At 43.3% G+C, this 23,253-nt stretch overlaps 2 protein-coding genes across 2 annotated transcripts in view; both read left to right on the forward strand.

The window, feature by feature from the left end:
- Positions 1-1,670, forward strand: part of LOC104257345 (cytosolic phospholipase A2 epsilon) — a 36,300-nt gene extending 34,630 nt beyond the window's left edge. The window contains exons 19-20 of the mRNA XM_059819791.1: positions 1,046-1,232; positions 1,462-1,670. Coding sequence (XP_059675774.1) covers positions 1,046-1,232; positions 1,462-1,670 — 396 coding nt within the window. The remainder of the gene's footprint in view (positions 1-1,045; positions 1,233-1,461) is intronic.
- An 8,246-nt stretch (positions 1,671-9,916) lies between these two features.
- LOC104253439 (cytosolic phospholipase A2 epsilon-like) overlaps positions 9,917-23,253 on the forward strand; it is a 35,564-nt gene continuing 22,227 nt past the window's right edge. Inside the window, exons 1-3 of the mRNA XM_059819919.1 lie at positions 9,917-10,012; positions 11,200-11,289; positions 19,966-20,038. Of these exons, the coding sequence (XP_059675902.1) occupies positions 9,917-10,012; positions 11,200-11,289; positions 19,966-20,038 (259 nt within the window). The remainder of the gene's footprint in view (positions 10,013-11,199; positions 11,290-19,965; positions 20,039-23,253) is intronic.

A 23,253-nucleotide genomic window follows, 5' to 3' on the forward strand; every position in this document is an offset into this window, starting at 1 on the left:
GGTCTCTCAGTGATGCTGGTATACCATGGCAAATCCCCTAAGGAGAGCAGAAGTAGTATCAGTTTTCTAAATATTTTATTTTAATTAACCCTCTGGTAGGTAAATACTATCTCCTAGGTCTGTGTGCTCCTGGGATCTCAATACGGCTATCGAGGCTACACTCTGGATGGAGTGTTTCTCTGGAACTAGTAGCACTACTGATGAACTCATTTTATTTCTCTTGTGATAGCCATCTAAAGATAATCACATGCAGTTGAATTAGAAGCAATTTGTCCAGTTGTCTTCAGAACAGTAACTGGATTTATTTTTTGTTCTAAATTGTGGAGAAGAATTGTCCTTTGATGCCATATCCGCTGCTTCAAATACCAGCTAACAACCTGGTCTGTAATTCCTGTTACTAGATATGGATAAGACAGAAGTTCTTGAAGACTAAAATTTTCATATGCGCCAACCAGATTCAGGAACAAAAATCCTATTTACAAAAATTATTTACACACCCACAAGATTAAATTAACATTTTAATCAAGATGGTGTTTGCTCCCAGATGCCAACATAATTTTTCACAACCATCTTAGGGCATCTAAGACAGTTAGAGGCTTTTAAATATTTCACGCCAAGTCAACAAAATGTTTGTACCTTTGTGAATCCATATTTAAAAACTGTACCATTTCATATTCCTGTCCGTTCCATTCATTTCTGGATTTTCTCCAGTAAGGGGCATGTTTCTGTGTCCTAAGCAGCTAGGCCACCCTTGCCTGCAGCCTTGAATATCTTATTTATCTTGCAGATAAAGGCTGAGGAGGAGGAGGAGGTAGGACAACAATCAAGAGTGCAAGTTGGAGGCTGGGTCTTGAACTGTTGTTCTGTTAACAACTAGTACTTAATATCTCACGCAAGAGACAAAGGCCAGAAGAAATACTGACAGCAAACGCTGCTCCTGGATCTTTGTGAAGGGCCTTTGATGGATGTGTTGTGCGTTAGGAAAAGTTGGGGCAGGGGGGGCGGCAGAATTTCTGACCTTTTCTTTTTTTCTGTCCAAACACAGCCTTTGGAAGAAGCCTCCAAGTACTTCCTAAAGCAGGGAATCCCATTTCCCAAAATCCACCTGAGTGAAGAAGAAAAGAAAAATCTAAAGGAGTGCTACATCTTCGAAGATGCAGAGACCCCAGAGGCGCCAACAGTGGTGTTTTTCCCGCTGGTGAATGACACCTTCAAAAGATACAAAGAGCCTGGTAAGCCATGGGACAGAGACGGTCCTCCCACCACCTGGCCATCCTTTGGATGGGATGGGGATTTGGATGGGAGCCATGGTCTAGCGTGGTCCCCTCCCTCCTCTGCTGTGGTTACCGTGGGAGAGAAATGCGGGTGTCCAGGTAGCGAGGAGCAACATTGTGCCCCATCTGGAAAGCGGGACATGGGACCACATCTATACCCCATCGATGACCTTTCTTTATTTGTCAGGTGTGGAGCGCAGCCCCATTGAGATGGCGCAGGGCAATGTGGATGTTTCCAGCATTTTTTCCCCGTACTGCTTAAACAGCTTTACCTACACAGAGGAGGAGTTTGACAAGCTGGTAGAACTGACCAGCTACAACATTCAGAACAACAAACACCTGATCCTTCAGGCTTTGAATTCAGCTATAGAGCAGAAACGACAGCACAAAAAATAAACACCGTCCTGAGTTTCAGAAAGATATCCGAATAATATTTCTTTTTCCTACAGAAGAATCAAGACCTGTTTGTGAATGAACATGACAGACTTGGGAAAGTACAAAGACTTGTCTAAGCCTGTGGCTCCTCTTCACCACGTGGCAATCCTAGATAAACCAATCAAACAAAATAATGATTAGGTTCGTGCTTTATTTACGTTGGATTTCACTGCTGGTGAACATTTTTTTCAGGTACATAAATGTATCTGCAGTAAATTAAAGCTTAGGAAATATGGGGTTTATTGACCAGTTTTTTAAATGCATGAATGTGCGACAGTAATACCAATTCTTTCAAAATTTACTATACTAGTAGAAGTTATATGTGAAGACAAATGAGCTACAGATATTTAATTTATTCCAAATCTAGTGTAACAGAAAAATACATAATAAAAGTGTACCATTTCAAAGAGAAAGAGAAAACTATATTTTCCTATAGTGACAGCAAGAAATTTTGTTGGAAATAACATGCAAAATGAAACATAAAAGATATAGAAAATCTGAGATTTCACATGGAAAATACACATTTTCTATACTTCTGAATTTACAAGTTTTATTACACCAGCAATATTGGAAAATCCCTTGGAAGTGACTATTCTAAACCCTGTTGTGAGTCAGGATTGGCTCTTCTGATGCGTGCGTAAGTACCTAACCTGGGGTTGTGCTTTTCACTGAACACTCACAGTATTTAGAGGATCCAGCTCAGCATCTGCATCCCATTAATTTTAATAGTATTTCTTGTTATTATAGGATGGGATGCTGTGAGAATAAAAACATCTAAAACTGAGACACATGCAGATTTTGTGGTAAGAAGGCAAGCTAAGTGCTTTACACTGATATCCATGGGTAATTCATGGGTAATTGCATAACTTGCTTAGCCCCTGACTGTATACAATCAACACACAGTCCGTGCAACTACTATAAGTAACACAAGGCAATTTGTTGAAACTGCTTGTTTTCGATATGAAGACCAAAATAATTATTTGCTTTATGAAGGATTTTAATAATGCAAATACTCTGTAAACCTGTTTCATTACAACAGAGATGCTAATCTAAGAAAAGATATAATGCTTCAGTCAGTATCAGTTGCCTTTAATTACTTCAAATTTAAATGAAATGCAGTAACTTGTCTGTGCTGAAGTAACATGTATTGGCACACACAGAGCTATGCATAATGCATCATAGCCAAAACAGAAAATAAATCCTTAATTCAAAATGAAAGGTGAATCTCTAAAAGGCTGAAAAATTCTCTTCCCTCTTGCTATCATCGTTTGTCTCTCTCTCTTCCTTCAAGCATTCCTTGATGGCTTTAAGCCTTTGTTGTCTTTAGTCTCCCACACTCACCTCCAATGACCTCAGCCCCCTTAGGGGTGGTGTGTCCTTGTCCCAGCTGCTTTTCCAGGCCCTCACACCTCCATCCAATTTGCATCCCTGGTTCAATCCTCCAGTGTGCTGAAATGGCTATTTACTTGCCAGTGCTCATCAAGGGCTCCTCTTTGTGATCTCCGCTGCTGAGTCACACAGTCCCTTTCGGCATTGCCTCTCCTCTGCCCCAGTTGTAACTCCCTCTCAGCCTTCCCTGTTTATCATTATGGCAAACCCATTTGGGGTGACACATGCGTTTGCTACTTCTCCCACCTGCCCATCTTCCAGGTGGGGTTTGGGGCATCTTCAAGAGCTGCCATCCAAGGCTGTCAATGACACCAAGTTTCAAGAACCCTGCCTCTCTCTTTCCACCCCTGTCCTTAACTATACCCTTTTGCTTCCCTTGCTGTCTTTTTGTTTGTTGGTTTCTTTTTAACAGAGGGAAGCCCCATTTATTCCAGGTGTGCCACTAAGGCATCCCTTGCTCTGCTGTACCTTCTAAGGGCTGAGCCTGTCCCACCTCCCAGCAGTCTGGCCAGGCCCACACCATAGCTCCTAGTGGTGCTTTCAGCATAGGTAAAGCTCTTGGACAAGAACTGGATCTTTGGACGTGATGACCTTACAGGTCTTTTCCAACCTTAATGATTCTGTGATTCTGTGGTTCTTGTCAATTCTCCCATTGCAATCCTCAGACATCGATGACTTTCTGCTTTCAGATACACCCAGAGCCACCTGAGTCCCACAGCAAGGTTCTTGCTGTGACCCTGAAAATACCTATATGTCCTGTGGTAATGCAGACCCTGCAAAAGGTCTGGCTTAATCCTTCACCCAGCCGTTCTTCTCCTGGGGCACTGGGGGCCTTCACTCAGAGATATGTAGCAACCCCATAGGTAACATTCTTGAGTAGAGGTGAAGGACACCAGCCCCATTGTGCCATCTGCAGTTGGTTTTTACCTCTCTGAGATATGGTAGCGGTGTTTCCAGGTGACTGCTCCTCAGCAATGGCCGGGTCTCCTGACTCCCATCTAGTCAGCACTCTTGGTCTGTGTTTAGTCGGGGTGCTTCGTTTGTGACTTAGGGGGTTGGTTAATTTGTTGGGCTCAGCTTGCTTTTTATCATTACGTTTATTAATTAATTGCACAGAACACGCAGAAGAACCTGGCGGTCAGTTCTTGCAGGCCAGTGTGGAGGCTTTGTGTGGCTTTGTCTCCTGGCGTTTTTTGTTCTGGTTCAGCTACTGATGGGGTACGTTTCCTGTGCTCAGCCTCTGGGCTGTACTGAGGCATTGAAAGAATGCAGGTTACAGCTGCAGATGTGGGCATTTAAAAGCCCTTTTGGTTTTGCAGGTTGGGAGTGTCCCTTTTTACAGGAAATAGGAGTAATTTCATGGAATTATCCCTTCAAGGGAGAAAACAAACTAGGCGGGGAGAAGCACTGCAAAAATCCAGGCCCACGCTGTATCACGGTGTTAGCACTGACAGGAGTTAGCATGATTTTTCCTAAATGTTTTACAAGACAGAACTCTTAGCAGCTGTGGTAATAGGAACTACAAACACTAACACGGTGACCTCCTTAATTGTAATGAAGATGTTCTGCATCCTTTCTGTGTCTGGTTTTTCCTTCTTACCTATTCATTATCTGTAGGTAAGCGAAGGGATTAGCATGCAATTGCACCTTTGCCCCAGCCCTTCTGATTATCACAAAGGTGCATCGAGAACTGGGCAGCTGAGTGAGGTGAGTCAGCCCATAGGAACCTAAAGAAAGCAGCAGTGGGATTTTTGAACCCCTCGCGAGGCACGTGAGTACCGGGACAGCCCTGTCGGGTGAGTGCCGCTGAGGAAGCAGAAATTAATGGGATGGTTGGCAGCACCATTTTACGCTGTTCTGTAGCCCAAAGAGTGATCAAACAAAAGATTATTGCAAACAGCCTGAGTGAAGTGAGCTATTTGTTCGTGAGACTACAGGTTGCACCACGTGAATGACAGGAAATGTGTCTGCCACAGCGGGTACAGGAGAACGTGGGTGGTAGAGCAGGAATCCCTTCTGAGAAACCCTGTGCCAAAACCTGTTCACATGTAAAGCTCTGCTGTGTACGTGCAATATCCCACCGTCTTACCAGAGCGATAATGCTGCAGAGGAGGCTATCAGGGGTTCATTTCCAGCAGGGCTGGTTTCCTCATGCCCTGATCATGGTGTGCTGGTCAACAGGTAGCAAGGGGTGAGAGCTGTGTGTCTTTCATGCCATTGAACTTTCATACCTTTGAGATCCTTCTGAAAACCTGTCCCTTGCAGGGTTCCCACTGAAGCCCAGCACACCTGCAGCATTCATAAAGCACTTCCCCAGCACTCTTCCCACCCCTCCAGCTCTTCATATCAAAACTCTGGGATGTCTTGTCATGTCTCCAGTGTCTTTCTCCTTGAGTCCTGTGGCATCCTTTGCACTTCCTTCAACCCGCTATTGGTATCCCCTTTTCTCCATGCAGCTGGGTGTCTCACCCAGATGTCATGGCCTGATCCCAGCTGCCCTAATGCTTGGAGTATTCATGCTTGTTCCAAATATGACCAAACCTCCATCATTCAGACTTGAAGCTTCTGGAGGTACCATTGCAGTATGGAGGAGACATGCGAGATGAAGTGGAAAGATTAAGAAAACAGATGGTATAAAAAACAAGGGAGGGAGGAAGGGGAGAAGGAAAAAGATTTGTATAACACCCGAATAAAAGTGAAAAAGGGAATTATAGCTATCTGGTATTGAGATGGACAAAGGAAGGAAACAGGTATTTTGGAAAGCCGAGAAGTCAATGGGAAAGAAGAGATGGCAGGGAATGGAAAGAAGAAAAGAAAGAGGAAATCAGGAACAAAAAGGTGGTGGAGACAAACATTTAAAATGGAGATAAAGGTATATCCCTCCTCTAGTTTCTTCAAAGCAGTCTTGATAGGCTGTTCCATTAAAAAGAATAGCAACTAAAAAACCCTAATCCAGAAAATGTGATGGCATTAAATCCTACTGCTGAGATTCTGACTGCTCTGGGCTTACAGACACCTGATATGCATATGTGAGTGCTTTCTAGCTCCCAGCTCTCTCTTCTTTTCTCTGCCCTTAAACACTGGGAAAAGACAGTCCCTTGCCCCTAGCAGTACGACTTTTCCTGACAGCTGCTGCTTATTGCACCCTTCTCTCTCTCTCAGCTAATAATCTGTAAATTAATTGTAAATATATAAAATGTTTGCTCACCTCCTATTTCCTTTCTTCTGCTGCGGTAATGGAGCATCCGTAGAGGCCGATAACTATCAGGTAAGGAGCTGCAAGTTTCTACATATATTAATATGCACTTCTAAATCTTGAGCAATTGATAGTTGTTTCTTTAATTTTGCAATTTCTGCTACTCAGCTGGCTGACATCCAAAATTGTTCCAACCAGTCTTGAAAGCAAGCCATGCTCCAAATTCCTCCTTGAGCTGCAGTTGGTTTGGTTTGGTGTCTACTTTGTAAACAGTAGTTTATTTTTGAGATTTAACAGATGATATGATATCCTAGAATTTGTTACAGATTAAATGTTTTGGTCCCATGTGCAGAGAAGTACCCAGAAAATCCTTCGTAAACCCTTAACAAATACCTTTTCTGGCCACTCTCAAGCTCTGGTCCATGATGGCTGCTGGTGCAGGAGCTGATGGCCTGTAACACACAGCTGGTTTGGGACACGGGATGAAGCACCGTACTGGTCATACTGCCCTCGTACTGGTTTCCAGATCGTGAGGAGATGATAAATGCGCACGCAGTCTGCAGAAATGTGGAGAGTGAATAGTAATTCAGAAAACTTTGGGAACCGCTCTTCCAGTTTACCATACTCCTGGGAAACCTTCTCCAAGTAGAGAAAACATCGCACAGTGAGACAGCTACAGACACAGAGGAGTTTCTCACTGTACAGGTAACCATTGAGGACTGTACATTTGCAACATACATAAAATCTGAGAGTCATAAAATGGAGCATAAATCTCCACTGCAATTAGGCTGCTCTAAGACCGGTATGGTAAGTGCTGGGCTTTATCCAGTGCATCACTAACTGTAACATGAAAGAAACATAGACAAGCATTTAACTGTGAGTGCAGTGATGTAAAAAGTCATTAATGATGCCAGTCTCTCTACTGGGAAAGTAATACCTTTCAGTATCAGAGCTGTGTACTAGTTATATGCTAGATGCATACAAACGCCAGTACGTATATGTAATGGATATAAAGTGCTGTACTTTCCTCAGTATGATCATCATGTCCTAACAGGATTATATTCTAGTACTTTTAAACTCTTTGGTTAAAGACTTGCTTGAAAATTAATTTCCCAGAAGGTTCCTCCTTACCTGTGACAGGGGTAAGAGGACAGACAGAAGTAGTGCCCCTGCCTCCTGTGTGTTTCCTCTCCTGCCCCACACCTCCTTCCTTCGCTAACTGCACAAGTGATGGTCTAAGACACTGCTCCTCCTGCAGGGAGAGGACGTAGCAGAGCCAGAATGCCCATCTGACTCTGCTCTCCAATGCGTTTTTTTTTGTACAGAAGTATCTGTGTGTCTGAGAGCAGTGACACGGTCCCAGCCAGTCCTGGTTGTGTTTCCAGCTTGCCAGAATAACCCCAGGCTCATTTTGCCTGGCCTCTTTGAAGGCAAGTCGCTCCAGTCCAAGACTGTGATAAAAGAAATCACAAAGCTATATTTGAACATGTTGAAAAAATTTAAGTTTGTCATGGAGCTCCACTTATCCCCAGCCTGTCTCTGCAGTCAGACGTAGTACAGGTACCTTTGCCAAGTGACTGATGCTTCTACCAACTGGGTTGTAGTGAGAATAAGGAACCTATGTATTAGAGGGAGGACAACGTCTAGAAAGCGCTAAAGGATGAGAGTAGTGTGCTGTTTGCTGCCAGGGCAACTATGGTTAGATCTTTAAAGCAGGTTCTTTTGCTTCATCTATCCTTAAATTACTGAAATATGACTTGTAAAGAAATAAAATCATTCCACTTGGAGCCTCTGCTTTTCATTCAACAAATTGAGACCATCCAGCTTTTTGCATTCAGATTTTAAATTAGATAACGCTAGTTCAGTTCCTAATGAGAGTCTCAGCATAGGAGTTTTCCTTCTTTATGGCATGCCCTGTGGAGTCACTCAGGTGGGAGCAGAATACCTCGATTTAGCTGAAGGCCATACAGATCGTTCCAGATGGCCGAGTGTGCATATAATGGGGAATTAACACCGCAGACGTGGAAGTCTGTATGCAGAATCCTCCTGTTCTCCAAGGGTTTCCTTGAGGACAGGGAATCTCAACTTTCTTAAGATTCATCACCTTTAGAGGGGTTTCTAGGTGAATATCATCACTTGTGCTAATGGTCCTCTGAACTGATCAGCCTTGGGAAAGCTGGCCTGCTCTAATAACAAGTATACTGGTATTTTTAGTGTCCCATGGCAGGTCTTCCAAGGTCAGGCAGATCTTCTTTTCTGGTGAGGCTAAAAAAAAAAAGATGAATGATTGTTCTCTGAATTCACCTGCAAGAGGAGTTCTCCAGGATGCAGCTCAGAGTGTCCGTGACCTGAGGCCAAAAGATGCTCTTGTACTTCAAGTGTGGGCAGAGCTACTTTTCATGCTGGAAATGCAGATGCTATGACACAGCCTACTGTTACTGGAGCTGCTAGTTTGTTATTCATCTGTTTTTCTGTGATTGAAGATGGTAATTTCCACTGGATATGCCTGGAGATGTTCATGTGCTCTTTTGTTCATGGTCTTCGGTTGAGCAAAATCTCTGTAAAATAGAACTAATAAAACTAAGCCACTGGACACTATATTCCATTCATCTTGACTTGAGTTTCCTGCAGTTGCCATATGAAGTTCAATTGCCTTTCACTGGAAAATGTATGAAAGCATAACTCTTACCTGCTTTGCACCGCTATTATAGATTTCCTTGCTTTTTTTTGTTGAATTGAAGGTACTGCTGGGTGCAATAGTCATCCTGGGTAATGCTTGTAGCTGTAGGCATTGACCTCAAGATCTCTGCTAACCCCTGCAAATGTCCACCTCCTTCTCCCCTGCCATCCTATCACACGCAATCTGGTGCTGCTACTCCACACCCCTCGCTCACCTCCCCTACCTACTGCTCACCTCTGCAAATGGAAGACCCATCCCTGTGCCCACACCTTGGCCTTGCTCCCCCGGGAAGAAGAAATGGAAGCAGCCCAGGAGGCGCTGGGAGCTGCTGGTCCATGCAGTAACCCGTCCGGTGGTGCGGGTGGCCCTTTCCAGGGGGGTTACTGTGTGGCACAGGGCAGCGCCTCTTTGCAGGCAGCGATTTCGGGTCTCCCCGCCTATACAGAGGCTTTGACCAAAGTGGATAGGTGTGTGCCTGCACACAGGCAGGTGACTGGTAGTTATTTACACACAGAGGCTTTTTCCAGGGCTCAGTTCCTCCACACAGGAGCTGCCGTCGCTCTCTGCTGAGGGCAGTCCCTGTGCCGCAGGTGGGGAAGACCTGAAGGAGCAGGTTCCAGCAGTGGTGCCCTCCGTGTTTCTCCTCTGCTTGGCAGGATGGCCCGGGACTCTGCTCACCACCGAAAAAAGGGTGGCAGCAGTGCAGTACCCAAGGGGCACGCGCAGGCTGGGAGAGGTTCCCAGCCAGAGGAAGGTACCACATCCCTTTTGGCTGTGGTGCTTGCCCCGTAAGATCCTTCCCTGGAGCAGTCATCCCTGGCGCTCCACCATCTTCGGCAATGGGAGGGGAGTCCTTTACTTATAGAGATGAGATGGGTGGGGCCTCAGGTCATTTTATAAAATAACTTGTCATTGACTCCTACAGGAGTAAATCCTGCAAACATGTCTCAGGAAGTGCTGCCCGTGGAGGTGCCAGAAACACTCTTTTATATGAATCCAGGGAAAGCCATGATGCCATCAAGTGCAAAAGCACTACAGGTAAGAAAACGGCTTTAAAAGTTTGCTTAAGGTCCACTGCATTTGACAGAAAACAAAATGCTGCTTTGTGAGCTTGTTTATGTACAAGCTACTGTATAAACTTACTGTCTGATGGGACTGGGCGTCAATGTCTCTGCCTGAAAGAGTTGAAGGTAAAATGTTCTCTTTGTGGCTATCAGTGGCAAAAGTCCTCCTGACTCCACGGGAGCAAAAGATCTCAGCTTTATAGGCAAAATGAGAGAAGTCAGCATAGCAAGGGGACAGAAAAAGAAGAGAAAGTGAAAAAAATGAACAGGGAAGGAAACAATTTCTAGGGGACTGAATTCTCAGCATGAATCCAGACCCAGACTTAAAAGATCTTTTTTCTTCTATAATTACATGCTACTTCTATTAAAAACTTAATATTTCCATATCAATAGCAAAATTTTGACATGTGTATTAATGTGACAACCCCATTTTTTGTTGGAAAAGCAATAAGGACAGGATAGAGAATAGGGGTAGGGAACTGAATTTCATTTCCACATTCTCTTTTTTTTTTCTGAATTTTCCTTTTTGCTTTGCATTCTTTGGGTCATTTCAAGACTTGCATTTAATTTTAGCTGTAGTATGTTATACATTGTTCTGTGTGCTCTTTGACTGGATGAAGGCACATCACTTCAAGAATTACCCTGGAAACAGAAACAGAGTACTTTTGACATTTTTTATAGGAACTGTCCTTTAATGGTGTTTTCCTACAAAGCATCTCAAAAGGGGGCACCCTACGTTGTAGAAGTATTTTGGAACTTCTGTTTCCTGAAAGAATTGAAACGTTAGATTTAAAATTTTGCAGTTGTAACGTGTTTCACGCTCTGGGTTCAAACCCAGAGAAGAGATTCTGGGGATTTTTAAATCAAGTTTTAATACTCTTGAGAGCAGGAGCAGAATGCCAAAAGATCACATTCAAAACAAAAAGCAAACCTTTGTTCACAGAATAAATGCAGAGGCACCTTTTGGATTTTGTACCAGCGTCTGCCGAACCACATGGTGGTTTGTTCATTATGCTGAGCACTGTAACACAGCTGGGTGTAACCAACAGCTCTAACTGGGGGTTCAGCATAAGTTATTGCAAGTAGGAATTAATTATCTACCCTGATAATGCTGCTGTTGTTGTTTTAATGTTATCATTTATCATTTATTTCTTTCTTCAGGATGAAGACTCAGACATAGATTCTTCGGAAGATGGTGAACCGCAAGAAGAAAATGAAGGAAGTACCGTACCAGACAAAGGTGATTTCAAGGTATTATGAACAAGAGAATTTTGAACCAAAGAGGGCTGAGGGTTTTGGTTTGCTCAAAAGGGGAGAAGGCTCAGGTAGATAAATAATGATGGCAGCAGTTCTGTGTTACAAGGGAAGTGCCCTTAAGTTTATTGCTTGGGTCATTTTATTCCACTTATGTTTATGATTTTCAGAATTTCTTGTTGTATTTCTCTGTTATGTTTTATTGGGAGCATGCAGAATATCTACTGTTTTAATTCCTCACTTGCTTGTAAAAGAAATCCATTGGTGAGCTTTCTGTTCTACAATGCTTTTTGTAACTGAAAGGGCCAAAAGTAACAGTGATGCATATTCTGCTGTAATGGCTTTTGCAGTGCTATCTCTATCCTAGCAATTTATGGGGGAGTCCTGGGTTACTGAACCCTGAGTTCTCACCAGTTCTGTGCTCCATCAGAAAAAGAAACTGTAACAGGGGATTCTGTGAAAGGAGTGATGCTCGAATGTGCTAGAGCTATTTCTCATAGAGCTATATTTGTTTGAAGATTGTCATATATTTATTTTTGTTAGAAATTGCTGATTTTAATAGGGGTTCTCATTCTGCTACTTTGCTATCTGTGCAGTAAGTACAGGCATTGTTTCCTATCTGTCAGGGTTAGAGAAGTTTAAATGTGACTTGCATAACAATGTTGTCCCAAGAAGTGTCTGCTTCTGAGCCAGATAATTCTATGGAAATTTGCATTATAATCCATGCAGACAAGTTATACTGAGACAAAATGAAGCTGAAAAGGAGGTTTATCTGGAAGTTGAAGCAATACTGTAAACAGGCAGACAGGTGAGCTTTGTGATAAGCTAGTTGCCAGGTAGTCCTTGTAATATTTAGGCACTGAGAAATTAAAACAAATTCTTATTCACGTTTGGAGTATATTTACTTTTTCACATACACTTTTCGAAGTTTAGCTTTTGTGTTTTCCCCGTATTAGGATTTCTACTCTTTAAAAAAATAAATCAGTGGCACTAGAAGATTATACTGTATTTTCTCAGGGTATATTCTATAAGCCTTGGGTCTTTGTGGCATTTCATCTTGCAAATATTTAGCTTACAATGTCTGGTATCTCCAGCCTCAGGATGTACCGAAATTCTGGACCATGTATAGGATGAAGAACTTTGTAGATAGTAAAAACAGGCTGAAAAACAATGAATTGATCAGTCTTTGGTATAACGTCTGCTCCTTACAAGGGGTAAGGAACCTAAAATCGTGATGAGAGAAAGCAAAAAGATTTGAACTCCTGGGTTATAATTACCTATGATAATTAGACATATGACAGGTAACTTCTTGTCTCCATTTCTTAATCCCACACAGTGATGTGTTTGTTTTTCCATTGTCTGCTCAGGACATAGGCTTAGAACAAAGACATTTAAGGGTCGTGAAATGTCAAGGGAGAAAGTGTGACAGGAGTGGACCAAAAGAATCATCTTACATGTATGGGACCATAACCTTCTTCTAGACCACTATATTGCCCCTGTCTCTCACTGAAGGATTTTTTTTTCACATTTCAAAATTCCAAAAATTCATGACAATCCATTGGTGATGGACTGAGTTGTTGTTCTTGCATCTGGTTATAGAGTCACTGTTTTTTCTTCTATGGTCAGAACATAGCACTCTATCTTATGCTCTTGTATGATCATGACTTGATTACTGAAGCATATCATGTGTTTATGTGAAGGACGTATACATGCTCTTATCTTCTGCTCAGCTTTTCTCAAATGTAAATTTTTCATCACTGAAACTACCAGAAGACTTAAATAAGAACATCTCTGCCTGCTAAGAGGGATCATCTGTTAGAAACATACCACAGCATATTGCAGCAACCACATGTGCCTTCACACCAACATGCTGATTTTTACCTGCATTAAGAAATCTGTATTATTCGGGCCTTGGTTGGTGCTTCTCCCCATGCTAAAGCAGCAGGCAGAGCCAGCTCTGGTATTTGAGACATCAGTACTTATATTAAAATATTTAAGGATTGCAGCAGGTCTCATACAATAATTAATGTGAGGGAAGGGGAGGGGAAAAATTGGACGCATAGTTCTGAATCCAGCATGAGCCATGTCTTAAGGGTAAGATGCATCATACCTCAGGTCAAGTGGTACCTCATTTCCCTGCCAGGCAAGGGCTCCTTGTTCTTGCAGGGTTTGTGCAGCTGGGAGAAAAGCAGCCCTTTAACAGAAGAGGGGTAGGTTAAACTCTCACCCTTGTGCAAAGCAGGAGCTCTGGCTTCTGCTGGGTTTTGGAAGCTGGAAGCGGCTCCTGAGATGATGGGAAGAGTGAGGAGCTGCCACACTGCCTGGTGAGGTTAGGAGGAGGTTGCAGCTGCTGCCTCTGATACAGGTGGGACTCTGTCACGTGAACTAGGAGCTGAGGCAGGCAGGAGGGATGGGTCCCCGCTGGTGCCAGGCATGTGGTCCCTGTCTCCCACAAGGACAGGAGCCTGCTGCCGGGAGCAGCTCCAGCCCGGGGCTCAGCAGCAGCTGGAGAGGCAGAAGGCCTCCTGAGCCAGCCCCAGCCCTCCGGTGCTTGCAGGAGCCTGGCACCAGCAGCAGCTCTGCTCAGCTGCAGAAGCTGTTCTGAGCCCGGGTACCTCCTCTGCCACCCTGAGTGGTGGTATGGGGATGCCTAAAATATAGACTGCTGAAATTACATGCTCCAGCATGCCTCCCACGTCAAAATAAACCTTGCAAAGTCAAAGGAGGCCACTTCCCATCAGCTCATAACTTTGAAATACAGTTTGTCTTATCCACATTTGACATCAAAAATGTAAGACATCTGTGTTTGAGATAGACCTCTAGATTCCCCTGAGAATGAGTAGTCAGAAATAGAGATTTTTGGGGTGTGATGCATGTCCTGTGGTAATGTCTACCTTAGGATGAGACTCCAGAAATGCCTAACAGCTGTCAGATGTAAACACCTATTTTACAGCTGTCTGGAATTAGGTGTGATGAGTCTCAACCCTCAGACGGTTAATGCTCAGTCTACTTTCTTTCTCTCATATTTGTTCTGGTTGGGAAGGGGAAAGCAGTATAAGAGGGCTCTGTCTTTTCGTGGATGGACTGTCCTATTCCCCTGGTTACAGTTCTACGCATGGAAATAAATTTGAACATGTAGTTGAATGCTCTATGTTTTTAAATGGACCTATTTTTCAAAATCAGAAAAAATCCAACTGTTAAACATCTGGAAACACTAAAAGATGGAGGACAATGTTAACGGTACTGAAAGGGCTATGCAACTAGCCTGAGTTATCAGTCAAATAATAGATCTCTGCAGAGGTTGGGATCACTGCGCACTGAGAGCACCCATGTTGTGTTGATCCATATTTGAAGTTCTGCTTTCTGGAAATGTGTTTCAAGCACAGCATCATGTGCACAGTCTTATTCCTTGAAAGTGTTCGGAGTCCCATGATGGATGTATGTGTGAGGAAGCAATGATCTGAAGGACACAATTCTTGTGGCATTGCATATACCCGTCATGCTCCTGTGGGCCCAGATGAATTTTCCCTGCTGGAACCAGGTTACTGTGGCCATATGCATGAAAGGGGTGTTTCCATCCAGCTGTGGGAGTTTTTAATTCGCCGATATCCAACCAAGACTTCTGCTGATTCTAGTGAAACTTCTGATTAGAAGTTATGTTACTAATAAAAAACACGAAACACACGGTTTGTGAGAACCAGCCAGTGGCAGCAGTGGTCCTCGGCACCCCCTCAGCCCCCACGCAGCCCCGCAGCCGTGGACGGAGGTGCCACAGCCCCAGCACCTGGAAGAGGCGAAGGAAGGAAGCAATTAGAGCAGTTGCTTTTCTGGCGTGGAGCCCGGGTTTGTCGAGAACGAGGAAGAGCTTCAGAGACATGGCCAAACGCAGTACCCGACTGCGCTCAGCCCCGGCAGCGTGCCGCGGTGGGGCCCCCTGGCACATCCCGTAGCAGTGGGAGATGGGCTCCAGCAGGCTGGGGCAGGGCTTGGCTGAGTGATGTTTGCAGCCTGAATTTCGAATCCCAATTACAGCGGTAAAAAACGTGAGGATGCACATTCTCTAAGGACACCTGACTCTCAGACAGCTCAAGATAGGCACTTCTTCACACACCACCAGCTCTAGCTACATTGTCAGCAGCAAAGTATTTTAGTTCTTTTGATTTGGTCCCTGGCTACCATCTAGTTAAATTAGCACCTGGAGGTGAAGAAAGGAGTGCCCTGGTGACATCCTGTGAGTGACTTCATCTCGGCAGAATGCTTCTCGGGCCAGGAATGCAGGGGCACCTTATTCAAGGCAGGGAAGCCATCTCTGCCAGGAAAGGCTGCTGTGCCAGTAGATGACATAGAAATGGATAGAGGCGTTATTATTGGGTGACTGCAGGAAAAATGTGTGGGTGGAGAGGAAGCTCTTTTCATGGATTTCATAGATAACACTATTTTTTTTCAGGTTGGTCTGTAGAAATGGACTTTTTCAACCGTTGAAAAAATAAATTGATTGTCCTCAAGGTATTTTTAAGTCTCGTCTGATCTTTGCAGGATAGCTTGTGGAATAGCATACAGTACGGTTGCACTGGAATAGGTAATGGTACCAGCACACTGTGGCGCATAATTTTCTCCGCTTCCTCATCATAATTTTTCAGCCAGCATGACAAAGGCCACCTCCTCAGGAGACCAGATGGAAGGCATTACACATTTCATGTAGAAGAGCAACAGCTGAGCACCTGCTTGGAGGACAGCTGCCTTTTGGTGATGATATAGTCTTCATCACACGCACTGAAGGTGAATTTCAGGATCTCTGCATTATTTTTCTGCTAGTTTATGATTGCTTTGGAATAAATACCAATCTAAAAAGGGCACCAATCAAGACTGAGAATGTGTTGGCTGCTTCTGGAGGTTCAAGAGTAAATTCTCCTCTCTGGATCAGTGTTGTTGGATGACTGCTCTCTGTTTTGGGAAGGCAGCTACAATATTCTGCTAACTGACCAAAGAGTTGTGGTAAAACAAGGAGCTAACACTGAAAACCAAAATATGCATTGACCCAGCATATGTTTGACTGTACTGTTGTGGAATTGCAAGACTGGGGTAGTCTACAGTAGGCAAGATGGAATGGTGAATGTCCATACCATTGATATCGCAAGCTGGGAAGATGCTGCTAGCAATAGCCTATGCCGGAAGAGTCTGTTAGATGAAGAAGCCTAGAGGCTGAAGAAAGGTACTGAGAGAAAAGCAGGTAAAAAAAGGTAAAGAAGAATAGCCATCTTCTGGTCTCATGGACTCTTGTCTCATTAAGGAGTACTGTCATTTTGGAGCTCCACAGCCACTTGTGATGTGACAGGATGTATTATACAGCTAAACTAGTGGAGTAATTTACAGCAGTGCTTCTTGAGATGGATGCATGCCACACATACCTACATCTGAATAGAAGCCTGACTTTAAAGAGGGATGGAATAGACCTATGAAGGCACAAATCTGCCAGGAATGCAGACAGCCTGCATCCCCAGAGCGCTCACGACAGGGAAATTTCTATGTTCAAATTCTTACTCACCCGGGTGGGAGAAAGTTGGAATCATTCACATGACAGAGGAATCCTTTGCTTCCACCAACATAGTGACTTGGTGCCAAGTATCATACCACGTTATTCTTTTTTACGGGAAGAGATGGAAAATTGGAAGAAGAGACTATGAGGTCTGCTCTATGTTTGATGGAGCTGTTGTTTGGGAAATCCCAGTAAAACTTCATTTCCCTGGGAGTACAGAGAAACTAGCAGTGTACACCCTGCTCGTGCACTGGCATCGCAGTGTGCTATATTGCATGCCGCTGTGTTATACATGCGTGTACATGAATCGCACATGAGCACAATTTGAGAAGCACTGAACTGAAGACAAGCTGACAGATTGGCAATCAGTGACACAGTCACAGGGTGACTGCATCAGTCTTGATTTTATCAAAAGCAAAGCTACAATGTGACCGCTAAATGGTTGTTGTAGTATGTCCTTGCTAGCTCCAGGGCAGGACACTGCTTGGGGTCTTCCATCACTCAAAGCTGTGGTGGAAACCTCTCCGTATGTGGAACATCATGACACAGCAGCAGCCTTTTTTTTGTTAAGGAGATCATAATAGGTTTTAAGTAAACAGAATAACAGAACTTCTATCCTTTGTTCTATGCATGCATAGCTGCTATTTTCTTTGTTTATATAACTAGACCCTAGTACATCATGTTATGGTTGTCACAGTTGCTATTTAAATATGTTTCTTTTGTTTAATATGTTACTGGAATTAATTAGAATAGCAAATCCTCCTGGGAGCAGTAGAACTGGCGAGGCCTGATCACTGGGTGATTTCTGCTCTCCCTGTTGTCTTCACTACCGCCACTGGCAGGTGCCGGAGCTGCCAGGATGGCTAACGCCTGGCTGCTGCCTCTTCCTCCGGTAACTGGCTAGAGGCATCTGCCTCTCCCCCAGCGCAAGCACACATCCTGATTTCTGTAGCTTCTGTGAAACCACTGGGGTTTTTTCGTGAAACTTCAGTAAGTCTTTTTGTGAAAGCCACATCTCTGAGAACTGATTTCCCCAAGCCAAATGGGGAAATTTGGCTTACACATTAGAAAGTCATTACATGGGAACCTGGAGACAGGTGATCAGATGGCAGAAACCATGTAATCATAACTTACAAAAAACCCAACCCACTGCACTTCCTTAATGTCTCCTATCTAAGAATCTCAAACTGCTTCGCAAATATTGAATCCATCGGTTCTCACTCAGGCAATGTCATTTGCCTGAGGAAGCGTAGCTGGAGCTGATCCAGGAGCTGGCAGCGCCTTGCGCAATCTCCGGAGATAAATGGCTGCAAGAATTGCCCCGTGCTTATGCAGATCCTACCGAACAATGAGTTTCTGCCTTCTAGGGCACATGCTGAGGTGCCCAAACTCATTCCTAACATGTGAATGTGGTGATCCACCTTTGCTAATTATCCAGATGAGAAGAAGAGTTAATTAACTGGGTGGAGAACTGTATTAATATGGCTGTACTGTTTCTGAAATGTGAACCAGTGTCCTTGCGTGGGGTAGCTCTGAGGACATACCCTTCCAAAAGTTGTTGTTTTTAAATTGTGCAGCTTCTGTTAGGCTTTTTCTCCTTTTAGAACACTTGAAATTACTCGAATGACTAAAAAAAGGAAGAAAACAAAGAATTCTTGAGGCACATACAGGAGGGGTGAAAGCATGAACCCTTTTTAAAATGTCAGCAAAAACATTTTAACATGATGTGTTAGGAGAGAGAAGACAGGATTTTAAACACACATTGAAAAAGTAATTTGTTGTGACAAAGGAGGCCTAATTGGCTTCCCATCTGAAAATAAGGTTAGTTTTGCTCTGTTCTCTTAAAAAAAAAAAAAAAATTGGCAACATTACACTTATTGTTTTAAGTGAGGTTCTTCCAGCTTCGCTTTATCTGCCTTAACATCTATTTTGTCTGCTTGTTTATAGTCATTCTAGGAAGTCTGTGAAGTGCTATAGAAATAGAAGGATGCTCCTAAATGAGAGGAAATCAGTTGACAAAAATAGCACTTGTGAAAAAGAATGCTTTGGAGGGCTCTGCTGTAACCACTTATGCAGATGGAAATGTTTCTAGGAGTGTGAGGAAATGACCGTGTGTCACAGCCACAGGAAATGCTGATTTATTTATTGGCTTTGTCAGAGTAGCCTCTCGCAGATAGGTCTGAGCCAGAGACAGCTTTATGGAATGAGCCAGCAGGAAATTGCCTTCCTTAGAAGAAGGAAATCACATTATCTTCTGATAATAAATAGGAAGAGGTCCCTGCAGTCACAAAATCTGGAGAGACTTGTTTTATAGAAGGTTATGGCTGAGACATTCAAAGGGACCAAAGGAAGTTAAGCACTTTCAATCTTAAGGGTTTTTTGGAAGGAGGTATTTTTCTTTATTTTTCCCCAAAGGCAACCCATACCTAATTCCTTACCCTTTAAATCCTCTGGAAACAATTCTCAGCCATTGGTGTATCTGATAGTTGTGATTTACAAATGCTTGGATTATTGTTACTGTTTTTCCTGTACGATTGTAAAGGGAAAAAAAAGAAACCTATGTTTTTGAAGCAGAAGGCAAAAACACCTCTCTGAGAGTGGTACGTTGGGTTTATCCCGTGACAGTCAGCAACAACAGATATTCTCCGCAGCGCTCTTTTCAATGCAATGGGACCTCATGGATGGTTACTAATGGGATTGACTGTAAGTTTGAGTAAGACTGCCGGTATTTTGACAACTCCACCATGGTGCTCACCAGTGCATTTACTCTGTTCAAGAGACTTATTGTAGCTATGTTGTAGAGCTGAACTCCACAATTTCAGAGCAATGGGGTTTGCTAGCGTCTCACAGACAGTATCAGTTGACAGGGATTTATCCCTTTCTTTTCTGCTATGATGAGCAATCCAGACTCTCAGAGTAACACAGCAAAAAGACAGTGAAATGTATAAAATGTTAAAACAAGACTTGTTTAATAGCAGAAGCTTATGTTGCAGATTTTCATCTGCAGAACAGTGAGATGGTTGACACAATTTTTACAGTCTGTACTATTGTTTTGTAGCACTTGGTTAGTTTGCACACTTGATACTTTTTCCCACTGAAGGCTTATTCATACTCTGTTTTGTACCGTTTTTCTCCAGATAGAATCCTCTCCCTGCTACCTACTGACTGTAAGGATCATCCGGATGAGAAATCTCCAGCGAGTTGACATGTGTAAGTATCTCCAGTTTTAGTGGTATCTCAGGGTACAGGCAACAAGTTTTCTTTTATGATTGTATAGCAACCTTTTCCAAGTGTTTCTGAAATAACCCAGTGTTTATGTAAACTAATTGTTATAAACCAGGTCAGTCCTTGCTGCTTGCTGCTGTTTCACTGAATGTTATTCCTGTGCTTTCTGGTCGGTTTTAAGACTTGAATGTGTTTTGGAGGATAAGTACTTTCTCCCAAAGAAAGGAGAGTTTCTGACACAGGTAGGTGAAGAAGACTGCATCCCATGTTTTCAAAAGCAAGGGGTAATTTTGCCTTTGGGTTGTAGCACCTTGGGAACTGTGGTTTGGAGGAGCAAACTTTTTCATCCCCCCCCAACTTGGTTCTGACGCAGATGAAATGAACAAGAAAAAACTTTCTAAAACCATTACCACCAGGCTAATGCCATTATTAATTACCCTGGAATGCCTGTCAGAAAACATGCTGAGAGCTGAATGCCTTGTCCCTTCTAACGCTTGTGCAGCGGTCTTGCAGTTGTGCAAGCACGTGAGTCACACGGCAGGAAAGTGGTGGGAAGTGAGTGAGCAGGAAAGCAAAATACCTCTGTTTAGTTAAAGGACATGGAGTACCCACATGTGCAGTGAGGAGAGGCATTTCATGCAAAATAGGCAAGTTAACACTTTGTTTTGTTTGAATCAAAACAGCTGTGTGACCACCTGTGAAAGGATGCTGAAACTAGCTCTAGGGTGAGCGTGGAAGGGAAATGGTCTAACCCTGCCATCTCTCTTATTCTCCTCTTTCACTGTGAGTGGCAGCAATCAGCACTACAGTCTCTTGCGCAGAAAGAGCCAGGGAAGATGTTCTGAAAGACGAAGATCTGGATTTACCATGCAGTACCATTCCCCTCTTACCCTGTGGTTGACACATGTTTTTCTGGAAGGTATATCAGAGGACTTCCCTGTGTCACAGCTCCAAGTGAGGGATATACTAGCTGTATCTTAGGTCATATCATTGGGTCGCACTCTCTGCAGCTGCACCTCCCTCTTGGTCCATGGCTGTGGCACATGTGTGATGATGCAATAACACAGAAAGGTTTCATCAAGGATTCATCTCAGATCTTCTGCGTGTCAGGCGGCAAGACAAGGTTGTAGAAAGAGATTGTGCAAGCAGAACTGAAGCAATATTTTGCATTAAATACACAGCTGACTAGTTTGCCTGCATCTACTCATATAATTAATGATTGTTTGATATACTTTGTATCTCAAAGTACAGTTAAGATACAAGAAAGACGAATCACATCACTAGAACAGAGTACTTTGCCAGCCAAACAGCCAACAGTCATTGATCTCCAATGATAAACCTAAAGTCATGTAATAGTCATACAGAATTACTTTTAGAACATTATAAAATCAGTATCATTACTTACAGGATCTCCAAACATAGTCAAATATGGTGCTCATACAATTCTCTGAGGGGGATATGTTCGGTAGGTACACTGCAAAAGCCTCTGGCACTTGAGGAAACGGAGTAACAAAAGAAGTTGTAGAAAGGCACCAACTACGAAGACAGATCTGAAACAACTTTTACATCCAGAGGGACTAAATAGGCTACAGGCCCTAAGAGTGGAAGGGAAATTATTGAGGAGGACATGGAAGATGTCACTACGAAAAGGAATAGAAGGGAGAAGGTGAATAAGGAGTAATTTTTCACTATTTTTCACAATGTGAAAATAAAGGAGCACCCAATAAAATCATAAAACAGGAAGTTTAAAATGAATAAAAGGAATATACAAGTAAGTTGTGGAAGTCATTGTCCCAGGAATATATGGGTGTTAAAATATATCTGTTCAAAACCAAATTATTCATGAAGCATATGTCTAGCAAACGTTGTTAAACACAGTATTCTCAATGTAAACTCTGATTTGGGAGATCCTTACTCTGACATTGCCTAAATGATGGACAGTGGATCAGGTGCAGTACTGCTCTAGAATTAGCTTGTTTCTTCTACTTTGAAGCAAGGTGTAGAAGGGCTATTACCTGGCAGTGAAATGTTTAAGAATTTCTTTTTTAACATGAAAAAGCCTAATGTTTTTTCTTCTGTCTCAGTCTTGGAAAAAAGCTAAACTTCCAGATGAGACTTTCTTGAAATGCCTGGTCCAAGACAAACACACTTCCTGGAAATGCATAGACTGAATGCTGAAATTTGACAAGTAGTAGGCAGTTAAAAGTGGTGTCTTAAGACAGAAGGAGGGCAGCCTTAAATCTAGTTCTTAAATCAACTCTGTCTATAAACGAAATAAAGACAAGCAACTTTCTTTGCAAGGAAAAGATGCAGATGAGACACTTTGTTCCTCCTTCAGAGAGATACTGATGTGCCTAAGCAAGGCAAAATATGTAAGGCAGTCAGACTGGCCAGGCTGAATAAACCTACTCTTACTGGGGAGACATTTGGTATGAGCAGCCAGTGTTTTCAATGTTAGCAGTCAGTCTCCTGGCAGACTGCTGCAACATGCATCATCTGTGCACTGCAGTGTTTCTGCATTGTTTATTAACAGAACAAAATAGAATAGAATAGAACAGAATAGACTATTTCAGTTGGAAGGGTCCTACAACAATCATCTAGTCCAACTGCCTGACCAATTCAGGGCTGACCAAAAGTTAAAGCATGTTATTAAGGGCATTGTCCAAATGCCTATTAAACACTGACAGGCTTGGGGCACAGGCCACCTCTCTAGGAAGCCTGTTCCAGTGCTTGACCACCCTCTTGGTAAAGCAATGATTCCTAATGTCCAGTCTAAACCTCCCTTGGTGCAGCTTTGAACCATTCCCACGCATCCTATCACTGGATCCCAGGGAGAAGAGCTCAGCAGCCCCCTCTCCACTTCCCCTCCTCAGGAAGCTGTAGGGAGCCATGAGGTCACCCCTCAGCCTCCCCTTCTCCAAACCAGACAAGCCCAAAGTCCTTAGCCGCTCCTCATAGGACATTCCTTCCAGCCCCGTCACCAGCTTTGTTGCCCTCCTCTGGATGCATTCGAGGACCTTCACATCCTTCTGAAATTGTGGGGCTTTTGATGCTGCTTATTGTTTATCTGTGCTCACAGGAATGGTAAAGACCTGGGTATGTCTCCCAGAGCTTAATGCAAAGTGGGCATGGGGGTAAGGAAAGCAGGAGACAAAGGGATATAGTATGCAACCAAAATGTCTGAAGTGACAAGACATCCC

This window comes from Gavia stellata, chromosome 7 (genome assembly GCF_030936135.1).
Source record: "Gavia stellata isolate bGavSte3 chromosome 7, bGavSte3.hap2, whole genome shotgun sequence".
Taxonomy (NCBI): Eukaryota; Metazoa; Chordata; class Aves; order Gaviiformes; family Gaviidae; genus Gavia; species Gavia stellata.